We start from the raw sequence: 21690 nt of genomic DNA, 5'->3' as shown, positions 1-21690 counted from the left end.
ACACAGTCTCAAGAGCATGGAGGAGATACCAGGAGAAGGGCCATTACGAGGGGAGCCGCACAGGGCTGAAGAGGGGGCATCAACCCTGCAGCAGGACCAGTATCTGCTCCTTTGTGTGAGGAGGAACAGGAGGAGCACTGCCAGAGCCCTACAAAATGACCAGCAGGCAGGCTACTGGTGTGTATGTTTCCAAACAAACTGTCAGAAACAGACTCCATGAGGGTGGCATGAGGGCCTGGCGTCCTCTAGTAGGACCTGTGCTCACAGCCTAGCACGGTGCAGCTTCCTTGGCATTTGCCAGAGAACACCAGAATTGGCAGGTCCACCATTGGTGCCCCGCTCCTCATGGCGTACCCCCGTTCTCTTCACAGATGAGAGCAGGTTCACATGTGACAGACGTGAAAGATCATCATCCAGCATGTGCGATTTGGCAGTGGGTCAGTGATGGTCTATATGGTCTAGGCACATCCTTGTAGGGTTGCACAGACCGTCAGATCTTACACTGGTGCAGTAGGCCCTGGGTTCCTCCTGGTGTAGGACAATGCTCGCCCTCATGTTGCCGGAGACTGACTGTCCAGGAACTCACTGATGCCCTGGGAGGAGATCCCCCAGGGCACCATCCGCTGACTCATCAGGAGCATGCCCAGAAGGGAGTGCATAAAGGCACGTGGGGGCCATGCACACTAATGAGTCACATTATGAGTTGCCGTGATAAAATTCACACAATTTGGATCAACCTGTGATTTCAATTTTTTTTTAACTGTGATTTTCAGTGCAATTTTAAATCCAGCCATCAGTGCACTGATGATTTGATTTCCACTGACCGTTGTCACGTCATTTTGTTCTCAACAAATTACACAATGTACATCAGTAAAGATATTCAACTTGAATAATTCGTTTATCAAGATCTGATGTAGGATTTAAATGTTCCCTTAATTGTTTTGAGCAGTGTAGTTATAAAAAAAAAAAAAAAACTAATTAAAAAAATAAAAACCTCTTTAATTTTCATGATAAAAAAGAGGAGATGAAATACTACAGACTGGTCAGTAAATACAACTGTTGGTTAAGCAGTTAGTTATGCAGTTGGAGGAGGGAGAGACAGTGTGTGAGAGTGAGAGAGCGAGAGAGAGAGAAGCATGTGGGTCAGTGAACACACGTCAGTTAGACGCTGGAAGGTGTCTATGCGCGCGCATGTGTGTATGTGTGTGGGGCATGCGTGTCATCCAGTGTCAAGTGTCAGTTATATGCGGGAGGATTACAACTAAGACTGTAGCTGGACAAGTAATGATTCCACCTGTGTTTTTCATCAAATATGATAAGATAAAATCTAACGTGAAATAAGCAGGGCTGCCCCCTGAAAGTCAGAGATCTGAATGTCAGTTGGACACCACTCCGTCAACTCAGACTCACTCAAGTCGAGCAGTATTTCTTTCTTTCTTTCTTTCGTGCTTGTCAGTGTGCTGTGCAGTGCACTTCTGGGGACATTTTGGACCCCAGCTTTTGCTGTGGAGTAACGTTCTTAACTTTCACAATACTCTTTGGTACAGAGGAGGACTGACTCTGCACCATAAGGCTCAGAGATAACACTACCTTCCCTCTTTTGCTTAGCAGTGCAAAATTAAGAGCTCACATGTTCTTAATACAACAGTCTCTTGTGTGTGTTGCATATTTCCAATCAATCGTTGGCACCGTTAGCTTGCTCACTATATTGCGTTAATGCCACTGTCACTCCCAACCAGGGCTGTTTCTGAGTAGTATCACGATACCACAGCAAAAATGAGTCAGATGTGCCTTTTGTCATTTATAAAAAGATAAATCACTTTTCTATAATACATCACTGATAATTCAATGGAATAAATTACTTATTGACTTATTCATACTTCAAAAACAGCATCAATAAGTGATTAACATAGGGGGGATCAAAATAAAATAAATAAATAAAATAAAAATCAACCAGCCACCCTCCTCCCGTGACAAGTAAGGAACAGTCCCTTCATAAGTAAAGAACAGTCCCTAAAGTGCGGTGAGGTTTGTGGACCGTTACCTGCCAACAGAGAGAAATGTGAACGGCTCGTTTCTCCTCTGACACATCACACCTGTGTGCCGCCACGGCTCAGCTGTTCAGGTACTTCTGGGCAGTCATGAAATCAACAAAGAGGAAATTATTGGACCTGGAGCCGGACTTCCCCGTCGCCCGTAAGCCTTATCTTGCGGCGTATTTGACAGGAATACGGTGTCTGTGACCCCCATTCAACCCACAACTGGCAGGATTCGCCTTTCGTTTCTGCTGCTGGTTGAAAGCTGTACTTGCATAGCGTGCTCAATGATTTGTTTTGCTTGCGCAAGAGGGTGAGTGTCCATGCGCAACGGCGCATGGACAATCTTGCAATTGGACTTTGAACTTATCCCACAGTAGTGGTACCGTGAGGTACCGTAGTACTACGGTACTCCAACAATGCTAGCGCGTGGTGGCAACCAATCATGCGGGACATGGTCTCAATTTGCGTGACGCATGAAAACAGACAGAAATGCTGTGCAGTCCTGCACAGTGCAGGACGTCTGGTCACCCTACTTAGCCACTCGCAAGCAGCAGCTAGTAGGGGACCCCATTAGGGGGGATTCCAACATGTTGTCGTTGTTGCAGTGTCTATAGGGGTTCCACCATATTGTCATTGATATGGACCAATGTCAGCCGTCACTGGGGGCCCCCTTCCAGCTTGGGGCCCTAGGCAATTGCCTAGTTTGCCTGCCTGGTTGCAACGGCCCTGCTCCCAACATCCTGCTGAACCCGCTCGAACTTTATATGGAAAAAAAATAATCGTCAAATATTCATATTGAACAGCCAAAAATGATTTAACTGTCAGAATTCTGAGTCAGGTACAGCCCTCACTTCTCCTGGAGAAAAGATAGAAGAAAACTTTCCTCTCACTCTCCATACATCTGCTCAGGGAAGGTGTGCATTATAGATGTCATCTTAACTCTATGCTACAACCAGCTTGTTTTGGTGCAACTTGTATTTAAGTTGCAGCTTAATTACCACACTACACTCTAACTCACCTATGTTTAAATTTACACATGGCTGGTGTAACAGGCTTCTCTCCAGCTCCTCCTTTACCCCCTCCAACACTCATCAGATCATGCCAACCCATCTGCAACTTCTCACCTTAGCACTGATCATGTCAGCAATGCGTGCCTGTGGGCTCTGACCAGCCTTTGACCTGACCATCACATAGACGCCTTTAACTCCTGGGCAGGACCTCAGCAGCTTCTCCAGCAGCACCTTTAACAATGAGCAAGCAAGAGGGACAAAATCATCTTTTCCTCTTTGGACTGTTGAGTAGATGCACACCACCTAGATTTGTTTCCTCTTTTGATCCATTGTAGAAGCTGAGAGAAATAAAATAATGTGTTACATCGAGAGTGCTTCTTCCTCCACAACATCTGAACAGACTCAAATACATAAAAACCACACAATGGCTGCTGTGTTTGGTAGAATAGGGCAGTAACAGGAAGACCATAGGAATGCTTTGCCACATTTATTGTTCTCAACAAGAAGGTATTCATGTATCTGCTGTTAAACTAAGAATGTCCTTACTCATGTTCTCACAGTACAACACACAGTATTCAGCATACAATAAAAGTGTCAGAGTTGTGACTGGTGGAGTCTCTTCATTCTTCCTGCTTCACTTTATGGTGTGAATAGAAGTGAAGCAACAGACTTGTGAAATCTAAATTTTATATGCATAGTGTGTAATACGAACTGAAACTGCTCTGACAAAAGGCTTTAAGGGTAACTTTGGTATCTTCCAACCTATACCCTATTTTTCCATGTTTTTTGTGTCTATGTGATAATGGGAACAACAGTTTTTGACATTGGTCCAGTAATGAGAGCAGGCTGCGATGTAATCCCTGCTGGCAATAACACACCATCAACAAACGTCCATTAAAAGTGACAGGCTCAGATAGCTATTATAAGTGTCTTACAACTTATGGACAGGATCCCTACAGACATAGACCTTTGTCTTTAAAGAGCAAAATCCTTTTTTGACAGACCCAAAATTGCAATTGCCAAACCCACCATACTCCATTAGAATAAACAGCAATTTTGGTGTGTATAGAGCAGCATATGTTCACATCTACCTGGGTGAATTAAGGCTTTATTTCAACCAAACCAGAGCTGGTGACTGTTGGAACATTGGAAGACAACAAAGACAGCTTGTCATGGTATTATTTTGCTTCAGTTGACTTAAGTTAAGTGTGTTTGACAAAGATAAAATGACCATTTATTTAAATTAAGTCCAGCAGGTTTGGTGATATTGATTTTGGGACTGTACCTGGTTAAACAAACAATGTCTCTCTTAAACAAAGAGGTTGACCTCTGTAGGGATCCCTTCTATAATGTTGTCAGACAATCTGAGCCTATCACTGGCAAAAACAAGCACTTTTAGTGGATGTAAATTGATGGTGGTCAACTGCTGACAGGAATTATACTGCAGCCCGTTTTTCCACTGCGGCAATTTGAACAATACTGGACCAATTTTTTAAACCGTTGTTCCCACTGGTCACAAAAACATGAGAAAATAGGGTCCAGGTTTAGAAACACCAAAGACACCCTCTAAACTAGCATACCTGCGTGCTCTAATAAAGCAGCAGGAAGTGCAATGTGTCACTCATTAGCTTGTATCTCAATTTGTCATGTTGGAGTGAAACGAACCCCCTTTCTAGTAGGGATGTACCGAAATGAAAATTTGTGGCCGAAGCCGAATAATACTAAACGCTTGGCCGAAAACCGAGTACCGAATACTGAATATCGCTGTTTAGTTTTTCATTAGTTTTTGCAGATGAACCCCCTCCAGATTAGTGTTGTCACGGTACCAAAATTGGGACCCACTGTACGATACCAATGAAAATATCATGGTCCTGAGTAGTATCACGATATCACAGCAAAAATTAGGCAGATGTGCCTTTTGTCATTTATGAAAAGATAAATCACTTTTCTATTATAGGCTACATCAATGATATTTCAATGGAATAAATGACTTATTGACTTATTCATACTTCAAAAACAGCATCAATGAGTGATTAACATAGGGGGGATCAAAATAAAATAAATAAATAAAATAAAAATCAACCAGCCACCCTCCTCCCCTGACAAGTCCCTTCATAAGTAAAGAACAGTCCCTAAAGTGTGGTGAGGTTTGTGGGCCGTGAACGGCTCGTTTCTCCTCTGACACGTCACATTGCTGTGTTCGGATTTGATGCCAGGGCCACACTGCCTGTGAAGCGCAGCGCACCGAAATTCTCGCGCGAGCCGGAGCACCTCTGTTCACATCAGACGTGCATTTCTCCACGCCAGTCATCAAGCGATTCTGCTCCCAGCTGTTGTTTTTCCATCATGGGTAACTGCACGGCTTGACACATTCGCTCGCAGACGCCGAATTGATCGCTGCAGGGCCGGCGGCGGAGCTGCGCGGCGTGGCCGGTGTGGATGACACAATCAGTTAACATGGGTGCCGAAAGGAAACTGGCTTTACTTTTCAGCGCTTCGAGGCTATTCGCGGCGCTTCCGCGGGCGGTGTGGCCCTGGCGTAAGCCTATTTTGCTCGCTCAAAACTATTTTTAGTCACAAATGCGAGTGCGGTGACAGGCGGATCGCCACACTGCCGACATTTTAATCCACCCGTCACGGCACGCTGTTTGATTGCGTTATCAAAACCGTGCCGCTATTATTCGGCCTTGCTTTTAACTTATTCCATCGAATACTGAATGTGTGTTTTTTTGCAATATTCGCCCGAATATATTCGGTTACCGAATATTCGGTGCATCCCTACTTTCTAGACATGTTCCCCCTCCTCTCGCTTGGTAGCTCAAATTGTTGGGTTCAGTTATGTCCTGCTGGTTACTTGCCAATTCAACTACTACTGTACCTTGCCCATGAAGCCTGTTGCTCCGGTGATCAGCACACATTTCCCTGCATAGTATTCTGGGATGTTCACCATGATGTCTGTAGTCCTGTTGCCTGAGCTCCACAACACCACTCCACCTGCACAGACAGGACAGAAATTTAAAAAGACAAAAGGGAGGATTACAACTGTTGGATCAACTTCGTGCCTGAACTTGTCATGAGGTGTTTCCCATGTGGACATCGAAGATGTCAATCTGACATGACCTTGAGTGAAACAAAGGTCTGCTGTAAAAGCAAGTCTAGAGTGCAGCTTGAAAGAAAGTTAAGTCTTGAGGAGACGCCAGTATTGTTTAGCTTCACCTTGTCAAGAACACATGAAACAGCAAATTGACAAATGTTCAAGTTACTGTATTAGGGATGCAGCCCTCCATGATCAGAAAAAAAATCATCAAGACAGAAATCTGATACAGATTCTTCTGTACTGAAGCAGTTGTTGGACAATATTTTGCACACTGTTCAATATCTTTAAATATGACAACAATAAAGTGGAAGATGGGATGATGTTTTTTTGTGGGCTGACAAAGAAGCCAAAGGGATTCTTCCACTGGATTTGGATTATTGCTGAAGATAAGCTCTTTGGCAATCAAAAGTCTGATACTTATGTTTTGTTCAGCAAGATAATCTTCACAAATGAACGCCATATTTATGATTTTTGAAGCATAATTGCAATCAACAGAAGTAAAAAGCTAACCTTAGGTTATAAACGAACTATACTATGGGCACATGGCTTCAACCTCGTCACCATAAAATGACTGCAAAACCGTCCTCAGTGTGATGACATTTCCTGACGTATTTTATGGTGTAGTATCATCCATCCATCCATCCATCCATCCATCCATCCATCCACCCACCCACCCGGGGTCGGGTCGCAAGGCTAGCAGGCTGAGCAAGAACTCCATACATATCCCCCCCCCAACAATGCTTTCCAGCCCATCCCGGGAACCCTTAGGCATTTCCAGGCCAGATAAGATTTATAATCCCTCCAGCGTGTTCTGGGTCTGCCCTGGAGCTTCCTACCAGTTGGACGTGCCCAGAACACCTCTAATGGGAGGTGCCCAAAAAGCATACTGATCAGATGCCTGAACCACTTCAACTGGCCCCTTTCAACGTGAAGAAGCAGCGTCTCTACTCTGAGCTCCCTCTGGATGTCCAAGTCCCCCACCCTTTCTCTAAAGCTAAGCCCAGCCACCTTGTGGAGGTAACTCACTTTGGGTGCTTGTATCCATGAACTCATTCTTTCAGTCAATACCCAAAGTTCATGACCATAAGTGAGGGTTGGAACATAGATGGAAAAAATCAAAAGCTTTGCCTTCCGACTCAGCTCCCTCTTCACCACGACATCCAGTGCAATGCCTGCATCACTGCTGAAATCGCACCAAGCCACCTATCGATCTCTCGCTCTATTTTACCCACATTCATGAACAAGACTCGGAAACACTCGAACTCCTTTCTTGGGGCAGTTACTCATTCCTGTGATTCTGAACTCATTCCTGCAGCATTCTTAAGTGTTCATTGTTCTTTTTTGTCAAAGACCTTTATTCTGGTCAGGGTGAAAAGCCTCTGAAGCAGCATTTTTACAAGAAGTAGGCTACTTACTGTAAAACTTGCTCCTGAAACCTGGCACTCCCTAGCCTTCACAAGTGCATCAACATTAACTGTGCAAAGTCATGCAGCTGGCTGGACTGGACCTTTCGCCGGCTGGCTCTGGCCCACAGGCTGCATGTTTAACACCCCTGGTCTACGCACTACTGTATGTGACCTTATCAGTCAGATTATGTTGGTTTTTTAGTAGAGTGACACTGCAGAGTTGATAACAGGCCATTCAGAAGATAACTCCTCTAATCATTAACTAAAGGTATTTTCTACACGGATGTATCACAGCACTTATCCATCCAAATAAAGTGAAACACAAGTCTTCTGTTCACAATTACAATCATATACAGCCACAACTTAATATTGCTTTACGTAATACCAACCTTTTAACACTGCTTGTTGGAAGAAACTGCAGTAGTTTGAAGTGATAAAACCTGCAACAACATGGCCAATACAATACTATTTATCTATTCATAATCCTTTAATGTCCTGCATGACAACATGCTAAACAATGTTTTTCAAAGGTTTGAACAGGAATATCTAAATTCTGTGAGCAGGTGCAGATAAATCATGAAGAACAGGTTAGTGCCTGCTACTGCTGCAGTAACACTTGGTATAAAATTATTCTTTGGGAACATAAATCATCTTGTTCTGCACGGGCAACTCTTAACTCATTTCTCTGCATGACAGAAAGCCTGTTCTTGTGAGATACTTAGTGTCCACAGTTGACAGGATTTCAAAAGAGCTCTGTACAATCCATTTTAATCAGTCTGAAACCAACAGTTTACAATTAGCCATCTGGGATACTTTACGTTACACTGTAAATAGGATTTTTTTTTTTAAAAAAAAAGGTAGATGAAGCTAAAACCATGTTTAGTATTCATTTTGAAACCATGACAATAACTCAATACATCACTGCCACAGACTTCACAGCGCTATATGTAGGGTTTTCCACAAGTGCATACAACATCCACCTGGGGGAAAATAATGGCAATTACATACTGCAATGTGCAATACAATGAGGGTTTTTTCCCCTTGACATTTTCATAGATTAAGCTTAATTATGGACTACACAGTGCATGGATAATTCCAAATGCATCTCCAAATGGTTTGAGGTGATTTTCCCGAGTAGTTTAAGCTATTGAATGACAAGTGTTCACCTGCAAAGGTCTCATTCTCTCCAAATCAATCTGACCAAGTGAAAAAAGTTTCATGTTTCAAAAAAAAAAATAAATAAATAAATTAAAAAAAAAATCGTTTGGTCAAAAGATAGAGTTAAAAAAACAAGTTACCTACAAGTACTTAAAATAGTAAGAGAGTAGTCAGGTGGAAATGTTGTAATGTCCGGCTGGGAGCCAGCGCTGATGGAAAACTGAACAATCTGTTGTTCTTGTTTGAGCTTTAACAGCATCACTCCTCATGTAGTTACAGTTAAACCAGTTATTCTGCTTTGCATGTAGTGAGGCTTAGGAGTACACCACAGTACTGAATGTGCAGTGTTAACTTGGCTCGTAATCATAAACTGGAGGTTGGAAGTCAGGGGTTAAGTTCATACTTAAGCCGTCGTTCTTGTGATTTTGAGAACAAGTACCTTGGATAGAATAACTACATTTCTCAGTTCCCATTTCTGACCAACTTATCAGCTTATGTGAGGAGCATGGCTGACAGAACGTTGAAAGCAAACACGCCTTATTGCCACCAGGCTAAATACATCTTCAATTCAAATAAAGGGTTATAACACTTTCAGTGAATTATTATTTCATACAGAGCTTTTCTTCCTACGCAGCAGCAGCATATCAAACATGTTAAATAGCACTGAAAACACGAACTCTGAATGAAAGAGGACATTATTAGAATATGCTGCTGTGATACAATGCACTACACTCTGGCTAATGCTGCAGATGTAGTTTGCTGCATCACACCCTGTGCCAAGTGGCCAGCTCCAGCTGAATGCCTGTCAGACCCCAACTACGGCCAAACTCCACACTTGAAGGAATCTTCTCAATGTGCTCACACATCAGAATGTAAAACAGTAACTCACAAGAAATCTAGTGTCAACATTTTTAAAATGTGTCTAATGAGAGCAGTTTTGTGACAATATGACTACAGTATGGGATTACATGCAGGTGTCCAGACAAACACGATCCCACTGTCCCAAGGATGATGCAAACCCTCATTCAAAGCTACATGTCAAAGGTAAAAATGTCTATCATACAATACCAACCACATTCTTGAGTAATTGTCCATCATGTGTTAAAGGAAAGTTAAAGGACGCAGTTGAGGAGTGGGTGCTTGAGGGCAAAGTTACAGCGTGTGTGCACAACAACGCAAGGGACATCATCACAGCAAAAGACCACATAAGAGTGACCTGGTACTCAGTGGCTTGCTACACACACACACACACACACACACACACACACACAGACACACACACACACACACAGACACACTTAAGCTGAATGAGTGATGGTAAGGCTTACACACAAGGCCTATTTCCAATAGCATTGCTATAATAAAATAATAACCCTAGAGATAAACTATAACCAATGAAAACCAAAGTAGCTTAACATTAGCCTATACCATCAAAATTTTCATATCTGCCTCTTACATAAATTATTTGTTTTCCAAAATATGTTGATTTACTCAAAATGAAAGCTATGGCTGGTCATCACAATATTCAACAACCTTATTGTATATCACGTTTTCCTGACATCATGCGGCCCTACTGCTGCGCTTCATGGATGGTCCAAAGGCAGCATCTAATGTTTGTGCGTCAAGCTAGCGGTCACTCGCATCTCCATGTTCAAACCAGTTGCCACCGATTTCATATACATTCCATATACTAACCTGTAAATGCATTGAAATGGCCCAGGATATGCATGTGACTAAGTCTGTTTTTCAAAATAAGGTGCGACCAATGTGAATACAGAGATGGAAATAAAATAAACTGAATTATATTGACAGGAATTATAAAACATGTTACCTGTGTCCTTTATAAATGAAAAAAAATCCCACTACATGGTGAAGGAAAATACTTTATTCTTTGATTTTAGGTTGCTGGAAAAACAAAATCAAGCACTTTTACTGTATCAATTTGGAAGAGAGACAAAATTTAAGTCCCACATTTGTGCACTCTGACATCACTTTATATCCAAATAGCTAACATAAATAAGTTCAGATATTTTCCCAGTGAACACCACCAAACTTCAGAGCAAAGTAGCTAAGAGTTTGTGACTGTTTCTTTTAGATAAACCAGCACATTCTTATTTCTGAATTGTCTATTTATTAGTGAGCCTGGAGCCCTGGAGATGGTGCCGTTCTGCTTAATGTTTAACTTAAACCAAACACAGTGTTAAGTATGATAATCAAGAAATTAACTTTGGTCTCATCAGACCACTGAAACTTCTTTAGTTTGTTTTATAGTCTGTCACATGCCCTCTAGAAACACTAGCAGTGTCTCCCCCTGGATTTTTTACGACAGCAGTGCTGAAGTGTGTTTTATTATGGGCTGCTGGAAGATATTTAGCCTGACCGCTGACACAAGAAGGGTTTTAGACACATATTTGTACACAGTTGTAGTGTGTCAAATTACACTTATGAAAATGCTTCCTATACCCCATATGCTGTATAGAGATGCTTTGTGAGTCATGTGGACACAATACAGGACAAAACTTCTACAGAAGTGTGCAGTGCTGTGTGTATGTAGCAAGTGAGGAGAGACAGACGGAGTGTCTGCACTTGGGACAGGCAAGTGAGCTGGACGTTTAGTGTGAGCTATAGTTTGTCAGAAGCGTCAGACTAGGGAAGCTATTTTAGCGGCATGGAGAGAAATTGTCTCGCATGTTTGGTGTCTTCTCGGCCTTCTCACTGTTTAGGATGAATGTTGGCTGATAACAATTGCTGGCCGATGGATCAGAGCACCCCTATCTGGGGGTGTTTGTTTTATAATCCTTGCTCATCCCCGACTCGGGCTGCTTAAAGTAGAGATAGCGAGTTAATTGCATATGGGGAGATTCAAGCTGCGGTGCTGCATATTCAGAACAGAACCTCTGGTTCTTGTATTCTTGTTTAACAACACCACTTGAACACTGTTAGGCCACAACTGGTGCAACTATCAGTCACTGGATGCAAGCACGAGCCAGAGAAAGTGTGTAAAGTCAGGATGAGTGCTGTCCTGCACATCCTGACAGACATACTCTAAGTACAAACATGAGACAGCTCAATGTCAATTATTGTGTCTTACACAAACTAGTGCTGGGCAGCAAATCAATATTATATTATTATCATATGTCTTGTCTTTTGCTAGTTTAAAAGGCTGCATTGAGCTAAAGTGATGTAATTTTCTGAACTTGCTAGCCTGTTCCATCATTATTTAAAAATCTCACTCTGTTAATAGTTTGTGGAAGCATCAAGAGCCAATCCTACAATATCATCGCAATATCAATATCAAGGTAAAATATATTGTGATATTTGACATTCTCCATATCACCCAGCCCTTGCACAGACTATGCCAGACTGAAAACTTAATCTAATTAGATAAACAGATGTAGACAAAGTTTTCCTTTGAGGACATAATTTACAGTCGAAAAAAGGTAACAAATATCAATATATTTTATTGCAATACTCAGCATATCCTAGCATATTTAAAATCACAATAATATTGTATCGGAGCTTTAGTATCATGATAATATTGTATTGTGGATCCGCTGGTGATTCCCACCCCTAGTAATGAGTACACACCAAATAAAGTTTTTTTTTCTTATGTCAGGACTTGTATGCAGTTTTATGGTTGTGTGACTAAAACCTTTCTAATATTTATATTTTGGCACCGTGCATATTTTCTGTCTGTGTATGAGAGGCACACCTAAGAAAAAACATTTTCTATAAAGCAAGCAGTTTCTTTCTGTCCGTGTGTTCTTCACATATCTTGAGACCCATTCTACCAAATCTACTTCACACATGGCAGGTGTATTGCTGGTGCAATTTGGACAAACAACCCATTCAATATTAAGAAACTATGATTAAACAAGTGACCAGAGCTTATATACTGCAGGTCACTTTTGCTGCTGGATATACTAACGTAACTACCAAACTCTTCTTCATTTCTAAAATAAAACTGTTACCGTTGATAATGCCAAAGCCATGCAAAATTCTGCTAGCTGCAGCAGTGATAACATCAACAGTGCATCAGCATCGAATGAAAAGGAAGAAGGAGTAATGTTACTTTTAATGTTAAGAACACAGATAAAAACAGGAAGCCGCCTCTCAGCAGGCAATACTGCTACTGCTGTGCTATTAACCACAGGTTTACTTTGCAAAGGCAAAAACTGTTTCACACTGTCTGTCTCACCATCATTCATCATTACACTACATTTATTAAAAAGACATGGGGCGCTATCTTACACCTGGCACAAAGCGACACGCAGCGTAGCACAACTGTCATTTCTCGTCTCAGACCAACGCAATGGTCATTTTCACAGCCAGCGTCCACGTTGTGTAAGGAGTACTTATGCCCATCTGTGCGCCAATGGGCATGTAGGTCCCACAATAAGCTATGGTCAGGCTCATTGTTTGTGTATTGCTATTTTAAGGCAGCAGAAAAAGACTGCCCCATTGACCAACAAAAACCTGGTCTAAAGTCAGAGTGATGCAGTATTTGGCATGGTTTGGGAACCTAAATCTGGCCAGTAAAAAAATAGGCTTGGCCAGCTTGTCAGAGTGGCCAACAGAGTTATAGTGGTGAGTCATCTGACCTATACTATAGGCAGGTCCTGGGGAAGGCCCAGGCCATATTGAACTGTCCTGATCACCCCCTGCAAAAGGAGTTTAAGCTCCTGCCTTCAGGCTGTAGATACAGAGTTCCTGCTCAGAGGACAAAAAGACACAAAGTCTCTTTTGTTTGCACAGCCTGAGATGCAGTAGCCTGATTTTGCACATGTGATCTTGGCACCTAAGCATGTTACGCATTGAGCATTCAGCAGGTTATTGCACTGTCTTCATTAGAAATTATCTCAAATTTGTACTGTTTGCTCATTATTTGTCCAGACTGTTGCATTACATGATGTTTATTTTCTTTTTTCATGATGAATGTGTTTGAATACCACTCTGCTTGTTACACACAGTGACACATGGATGGGTTGCAGCTGGGTGAAATAATACCTAAGTAATGAGGAAAATATTAATGACATTTTGTAAAATGTGAACGTAGCAGAGAGCAGAGCTGCAGTCCGACTCCCCATTAAGAGAAACACTGTGCACATTTAGGCAGCAGTGTGAGTTAAGCTCCGTCTTCTCTGTCAAGGTTTATAACTACAATGTTTAGTTTTGCTGCTTAAATGTCCCAGGATATTTACTGCAGTGACATTACTGCTCTAACGGCATTACTCTCAGCAGAAAACTACTTGCTTCTTTAATTTGCTGAATCAGCCATGCAAATAGCAGAGCACCAGATGCAAGTGCACCTGGCTTTTAAAGGGAATGGGAAATGACACACTGACTGGTTGAATTCATGTTACACCCAAAACACACCCATGATTGAATAAGGGTCTATACAATACAACCCCTTTTCCTCCGCATCTTACTCTGCTCCCACATTTTGCAGTCCAGATGAGATCTGCCAGGGCCGACCCTGGTCAGGAGTGAAGTTGTTCATGCGAGCAGTTCTCAAGAAAACTGCAAGCAATTCCACAGGCCAAGCAATCAGCCCGTTCCAAACAGGCATGTTTAGAACGAGCGCTGGACCAGCCAAATGCCAGAAATCAGTCTAGAGTGACAAAAAGCCTGCAGATCCAAACCTCAATACAGCTGAGGGTTGACAACACATTTTGCTGGCTTCAAGAACTACTGCAAGCCACTAAGGTAACACTGCATGTACTGACAAGGCTCATGTTTCCTCCTGCTGCCTTGTCTACAAATCAAGGCTCCTTATTTGAGAAAACAAACAGGATGTGTTCATGAACTAAACAAAGAGGGAAACTTCTGGATTTTGTCTTTAAGAAGTTCTGAAAAAGAATTCTTGCTACACCAAGCTACTGTCCCCTTTATGTCACTGTAGTCATGTGTATGTCAGAGTGAACAATGCAGAACTGGGACAAACAGGTAAAAGCAGCATTCCCTGAACAGAGAACCTGGCACTTTCCTATATGCACGTCCTTGAAAGCTCATCAGCCAAGAACGGAAAACTAAAATCTTGTCTACATGTTAATAAACAGAACACTCAGTAATCTTAGGCCTGAGCCCAGCCAGGACCTGCTGTGGCCTTTGATCATGTCTAAAAACAGACAGACCTACTGTAGCTTACAGTCAGACAGACAGGCAGCAAATTGATCCCTGATGCCACATCTTCATTTTGAATAATTGATCAGATGCATTAGAACGCTTAAACTGGGCACCTGTGGCTGAGGTTAATAGTTTACAGACAGATGAAATTTTAAAGGGATAGTTCCCATTTTTTTAAAGTGGGGTTGTATGGGGTACTTATCCATAGTCAGTGTGTTACGAACGGCAGATATCAGTCCACATGACTCCAGTTTGGAGAAACAGGCTGTAGTTCAACACGGACGCCTGCTTCTCCAAACTGGGGGTGTGCCAACTGACATCTACTGTATGTTATACACTGTCTATAAATAAGTACCCCATACAACCCCACTTCAAAATAATCTCAACTATCCCTTTAAAAACAGTCTCAGTTAGGGATGCACCGAATATTTGGTAACCAAATATATTCGGCCGAATATTGCAAAAAAACACACATTCGGTATTCGGTGGAATAAGTTAAAAGCAAGGCCGAATAATAGCTGCGTTTTGATAACGCAATCAAACGGCGTGCGGTGACGGGCGGAATAAAATGTCGGCAGTGTGGCAATCCGTCCGTCACCACACTCGCATTTGCGACTAAAAATAGTTTTGAGCGAGCAAAATAGGCTTAAATCATTCAGCACGCTGTGCGAGCAGCCTACAGATTTCAACCAGCAGCAGAAACAAAAAGCGAATCCCACCGATTGTGGGTTGAACGGGGTCACAGACACAGACAGTATGTATTCCTGTCAAATACGGCGGCCATCAGCTTACCCGGCGACGGAGAAGTCGGTTCCAATAATATCCTCTTCTTGGTGTCATGACTGCCCAAAAGTACCTGAACAGCTGAGCCAGCCGAACACAGGTATGTGACGTGTCAGAGGAGAAACGAGCCGTTCACGGTCCACAAACCTCACCGCACTTTAGGGACTGTTCTTTACTTATGAAGGGACTGTTCTTTACTTGTCAGGGAAGGAGGGTGGCTGGTTGATTCTTATTTTAATTATTTTATTTTATTTTGATCCCCCCTATGTTAATCACTCATTGATGCTGTTTTTGAAGTATGAATAAGTCAATAAGTCATTTATTCCATTGAAATATCATTGATGTATTATAGAAAAGTGATTTATCTTTTTATAAATGACAAAAGGCACATCTGCCTCATTTTCGTTGTGGTATCGTGATACTGCTCAGAACCATGGTATTTTCATTGGTATCGCACAGTGGGTCCCAATTTTGGTACCGTGACAACACTAATCTGGAGGGGGTTCATCTGCAAAAACTAATGAAAAACTAAACAATGACATTCGGTATTCGGTACTCGGTATTCGGCCAAGTGTTTAATAATATTCGGCTTCGGCCACAGATTTTCATTTCGGTGCATCCCTAGTCTCAGTGGAGCAATCCATGTTCATCTAATGTGAAAAGCCAGGCAAACAGGAAAACCTTCAAAGTGTTTAAAGCTTCATCACAAAGACATTCGCTTAAATATTGTGTCAAACAAATCCAACAAAACATAGTTTTCATCTCTTATACTGTGGTTATCCTTTGTCGACAGCCATCGAACTCCTATAGAAAAGGGATTTACACAGCACATAAAATATATTGACTCAAAGGCACGATGTCAGACCTAGAGTTGGGCGGTATCCAAATTTTGTTACCGTTAAACCTTCCCCACATTTTCGTGGGGTATACGGTATTACCGTGACTAATTAAAAATCACTTTAAAGGGCTCAGAGGGAGTCGGCTTGCGCCTATACCGTTCAGAAACAGAATAGCAAACATTACATAGGCCTAAGAATACTGTAAAAATAACAACAAAACATGTATAACATTAACAACTTTTAAAATATTACAAATATTTTAAAAAGTGCAAATATCAGCAGCAGTCAACCAAACAGAATGAAATACAGTAACAACAAATTGTCTGTGGGCTACAGTCCACTTCCAGTACAGTAATCGACACAAATCAATTAAATTAAAACACAGCCCTATAGCATCCAATACTTATAGGCCAATACTTAATCCTATCCTGAGAAGCAACGGGAAATAGTGTTTGTTGGTTTATTTTTAGAGCCTACCTTTAGTTTGAAAAGTTCACCCTCTCCAAGTCTGAACTTTTCTGTCCGTCAGAACAGGCTACTCCTCATTGAAAATGACATAAAAACAAAGTATAATGATAACTATAGCAGCATCCTATGCTTCAAAACTATTCAAGGTTTTTTTCGCCAGAAAAACCAGCATGTTTACTTTATCCAGCTGGATCAGGGCACGTAGCGGATTGACAACTTTGGCCGTAGTGCTGGATGGTTCAGGTGGACTTCTCCCTCCTCCACTCCGATGGCCACTGGACCTGCTGCTGCTGCTTGCAGAAGTTGCGAAGCTGTGATTTTTTTTTCTTCTCACGTCCGAGCTGTCACGTGATGACGTCACATCCAAAAACTATCAAAATGTCATCTCCCGACAACAGTAAAGGGCAGTTATAAGAGAAACATTATAGCCTACATTAGTTTTAAATTGTAATAGTATTAAATTCAAAACTCAACCACACATACATAGGTGCTGGACAAGCACTCATTATTTAGGCATTAAATAAATTATATTTAATATTATATCAGGCCCCTATAGGCCTTTATGCGCGGCAGATTTTATTTTATGACAGTAATGAAACTGGTACTGATTTTTAGATACCGCGGGATACCTTATTATTGCCCAACCCTAATCAGACCACAGTGATGGATGGATGCATCAGCAACACAGAGACTGAGGTTTACCTGTCTGCAAAAACCAGCTAAAAACACCACAAGACTTTGGAACTTGATGTCAAAACAGGATCTAGAAAAACAAGTAGCATTCTTTAAATCACTAGCAGATTGGACTGATGCAATGGACTGTTCACAGGTGTGTCTAAGACAGCAATCAGACTGCTTCAGCTTATCCAGCTGCAAAGATTTTAACAAGGACCAGAAAGTCTCAGCTTATAACTCCTGTTAGAAACAATGTTGAGACCTTTCAAAGCCAAGCTAAAGACCTATCTTTTCACCACTGCTTATAATTAATTCTCTTTTACATCAATTCCTATTTGTCTTTTCTTTTTTTTATTCTATGTGCTTTTGATTGTTTGCTTTTATTGTTTTTGTCATTTGCTTCTAGTGTTCATAACTAATAACCTGTAATCTGTAAAGCACTTTGGGTATGAAACGTGCCATATAAATAAATTTGCCTTACCTTCCTTATTCCATTCAAAATGCCAACTTCCTGCTCATGGTGATGTAACAATAGACAAGCTTTGCTTGTAGCTTGTATGGACTTGTCTGAGGCTACAAGTCAAATCACCCACACAAGTTAAACAAGAAGCAAGGAATGTCACAAGATCACCAACAGCAGAAGGAAAGTGTGCCTGTCTGAACAGACCAGTCTCAAATAAATGTAATATGTATTAGGGATCTGGATGTGTTTGTGAAGCATTTAAGCACTAATGATTAATAGCTCTGTGTAATCAGAAACACAACTGCTTCCAAAAGTCTATTTTAAGTTAAAATCCATCAGAAATATATGTGGAAAATGTTAAATACATAACAGATACTCACAATTTCTTCTTCTGTTTTTTTATTTGGGCTTAGGGGCGGAGTATACAAATTTAAATCATTGCATTTTGTATTTATTTTAACGCAGATTTTCAGAGAACACTTGCAGCATGTTTTCTTTCAATATTGCCAAAATGACACCATTTATCATAACCAGAAATGCTTCTGCCTAGGGTTGCAATGGTATGAGATTTTCACTGTATGATTATTGTCTCAGAAAATATTGTGGTTTCACAGTATCATGATTTTACAGAATTATTATTATAATTATTAGTCAGAAGTAGTCAGTAGCAAAGAAGTGAAAATGGAAGGGTTACTTTTGGTTAAACAAGCCTTTTGTTATTATAATTGGAAATTTAAAGTTTGTTTTTGTTTGTTTTTAATGGAGGAATGTCTGCAAAGTCTCTCTTTTGAAAATCAGCAGAGGATCCAGGATACAATATATTGCGATATTGTGATATGCTGAGTATTGAGATAAAATGTATTGCCATTTATTACTTTTTTGTCAACTGTAAATTATGTCCCCAAAGGAAAAGTTTGTCAACATCTGTTTTATCTAATAAGATTAAGTCTTCAGTCTGTTCATCTCATTTCAGACTTTTTTTTCCCAGCAAAATTCATCTAATGGACTGAAAAAGCAAGTGATTATATTCTAGTAGTTTCCTCGAAATCACTTCATTCTAGGTCTCATTTAAATTTGGCGCAAAACAAAACAGTTTCACTAACTAACCAGCAGGCACAACAAGTGTTAAACACTAGGGCTGCCCCCGACTTAGAATTTTCCTAGTCAACCAAGTCGTTATTTAGGGCCATTAGTTGACATGTTTATGATACTGATGTAATTGTTGAATAATATATTTTGGACGGGGCAACATACTGGTTGGAGTTCAAGGTCTGAGAAGAACAGTAGTTTGTAGTAACACTGTTAACACTGTGCTACATTACAGAGAAATACAAAACCATACTAATGAACCTTCATTAATATCGGCCTGTATTTTATCTACAAGTGCACGTCACACACTGAGTGAGCCGCCTGTTAATGACGCTGTCGGCTAAGCAGTAATGATTGTGCTAAGTGGCTAATGGGCATGTAGCTACTTACATGTTTCAGATGATGCGTCATGTTTGTTGTCAACCAATGATAGGCAAATGTTTGCCTGCAGAGTTTACATATCACTTTGGGTTCATCCTTCACCTTCTCAAAATGATTCCACACTTTGGATTTCCTGCCCGACGTGTTATCAACTAGCCTGTGGAATAACTGCAGGTACCAGCCCAGTTTATTAGGGGCCGAACACATGCTGCGTCTTTAACCGCCTGGAAGACGCAAGGTCGGGTTCTGGGCGCTACTCTTGAGCCTTTTTTGTGCCAGCTTTCAAGAGTGCGGCGGCAGGTTGCATCTGAGGTTGCTGTTTATAGGCACTGTTTATAAGTGTGTAGGCCTGTCGTCCATGGGACAGATTTAAAGCTTAGGCAGCCGTGCACTAAAACGATCAACTTTTCCGTATTTATCAGACTGAATATTTACAGAAGAAGGGAAAGATATCTGTCATCTGTGACTGCTTTGTTAATGTGACTCCTGTCTGACTGCTGAGCATGGCCTCTTCCTGTGTTTGTCCTTTCAAATTAAATTCCCACATGGTCCAGTCATTACAGGTTTTGATTTATTTCAACAAAGCACAACTCCTAATAGAGTTTCACTTTTTTTTCCAGCATCTAAACAACCAATAAGATCTTGCCGACTAATGACCTTTCTGGTCAACTAACATTTGGTCAACTATCAGGGGGCAGCCTTATGAAACACCAAGGCTTTTTTCAACTCCAGGATTTCATCTTCAACTTTCAAACATCAAAAGGGTAAGTTTTAAAAATCTAACAATTAAGTTATGGTGGAGGGGGGGTCATGCATTTTCTGAGTCACTCAGTGAGGCTCAAGGAAAAATATCTGTGGCTTTGGGAAGGGTAAAAAATAAATAAATCAAGTCACACCCCAGCCACCACCATGTACCAACAAGTAAAGAACAGTCGCTAACTTAGTATATTAAACCTGATGAGGGCACCATTTCCCCTTTCACCCCCAAACTGTCTGCACATTTGTGCAATAAGCGACATCATGTATCTTTACAGTGATACCGTGATGGACCTGAGCAAAGCAGACGTGCTACATGAGACAACATATCAGAGCAGGTAAAACACACACACTGAAACAAGACTCCAACAGGCCAAGCGAAGGCAACGGATCCCGTGATTCTCATTCCACACAGCTGTCTGACATCATTAGCACTCACCACTCAACGTCCATTTGCACAGTGGGCGCCGCTTACAGTAAAACCACATCGACTATTTGGCTTTGACAGCCTTTAATGTGATTACTGTAAAGCCTGGGAGTAAATTAAAAGTGAGGCCGCTCAGTGAGCCCGCGCCTTATATTAAAAGTGCTGGCAGAGCAGTCAACCTTCCTCATTTAAGTGCTTTAACAAACTGCCAATGGTAGGGAAGAAAAAATTATTGTAAGATTTTAGTTTAGCACTAGAGCCCCATGGTGGATTGGGGGGGGGGGGGGGGGGGTCGCAATGGTGAGTGTATGACACGTATGTATCTGCGGGGAAATGTGACTATAGAGTAAATGCCCACAAAGTCTAACTTGCTTTCTATGTCTGCGCATATCTTCCACCAGCACTACAGTAGTGTTGAGCCAGCCCTCCCTCCTCTTGGTGCATCTCTTCCTACACGATGTCACACGTTGTGCAGCCTGTCACACAACCAGTTAGCGCTCTGAAAAGCGGCAACGGGCGCCACACTTCAATGAGCACAGGGCACACACGGCTCGTGGACGTAATTTGAAGGCTTTACGTACCCGAAATGTCGATGTTTCCCCGGTTCTTGAAGTTGAGAGTGTGTTGTGTAGCGGAGCAGCAGCGACAGAGTGGAGACTCAGCAGGAAGCCAGTAGCCTGGGCGGATAAATGTACCGCCGTGACGTCAGCGGGTCGGCGGTCTCCGGCGCAGATAGGGTGAAAAGGAGGTCTCACTCCTCAGTATTTTACTTCGTCTCAATAGAGACTGCTTCAGGTGAACTAAAACGCACCTTCTGTCTGGGTGGGCATGGAACTCTAATGTAAATACAGATTTTAGGAGTTAACATCCCATTACAGCCAGACTGTGCAGCTTCCAAGAGAAGAAATAAATAACTCATTATTCCATTTACAAATCTAAATTTTAATTCAGAATCTGTAAAACACACCTTTGC

At 41.6% G+C, this 21690-nt stretch overlaps 1 protein-coding gene across 2 annotated transcripts in view; it reads right to left on the bottom strand.

The window, feature by feature from the left end:
* Window positions 1-21436, bottom strand: part of far1 (fatty acyl CoA reductase 1) — a 46363-nt gene extending 24927 nt beyond the window's left edge. For both annotated transcript variants that reach the window (XM_033635865.2, XM_033635866.2), the window contains exons 1-3: window positions 21299-21436; window positions 5928-6043; window positions 3164-3280 (exon numbers count right to left, since the gene is read on the bottom strand). In XM_033635865.2, coding sequence (XP_033491756.1) covers window positions 3164-3280; window positions 5928-5999 — 189 coding nt within the window. In that variant the 5' untranslated portion in view covers window positions 6000-6043; window positions 21299-21436. The remainder of the gene's footprint in view (window positions 1-3163; window positions 3281-5927; window positions 6044-21298) is intronic.
* Between the last annotated feature and the right edge of the window lie 254 nt (window positions 21437-21690).

The sequence above is a fragment of the Epinephelus lanceolatus genome, chromosome 5 (assembly GCF_041903045.1).
Source record: "Epinephelus lanceolatus isolate andai-2023 chromosome 5, ASM4190304v1, whole genome shotgun sequence".
NCBI classification, from domain to species: Eukaryota; Metazoa; Chordata; class Actinopteri; order Perciformes; family Serranidae; genus Epinephelus; species Epinephelus lanceolatus.
Note: the sequence above shows the minus strand (reverse complement) of the source record. Positions and strands in the feature narration are given on the sequence as shown.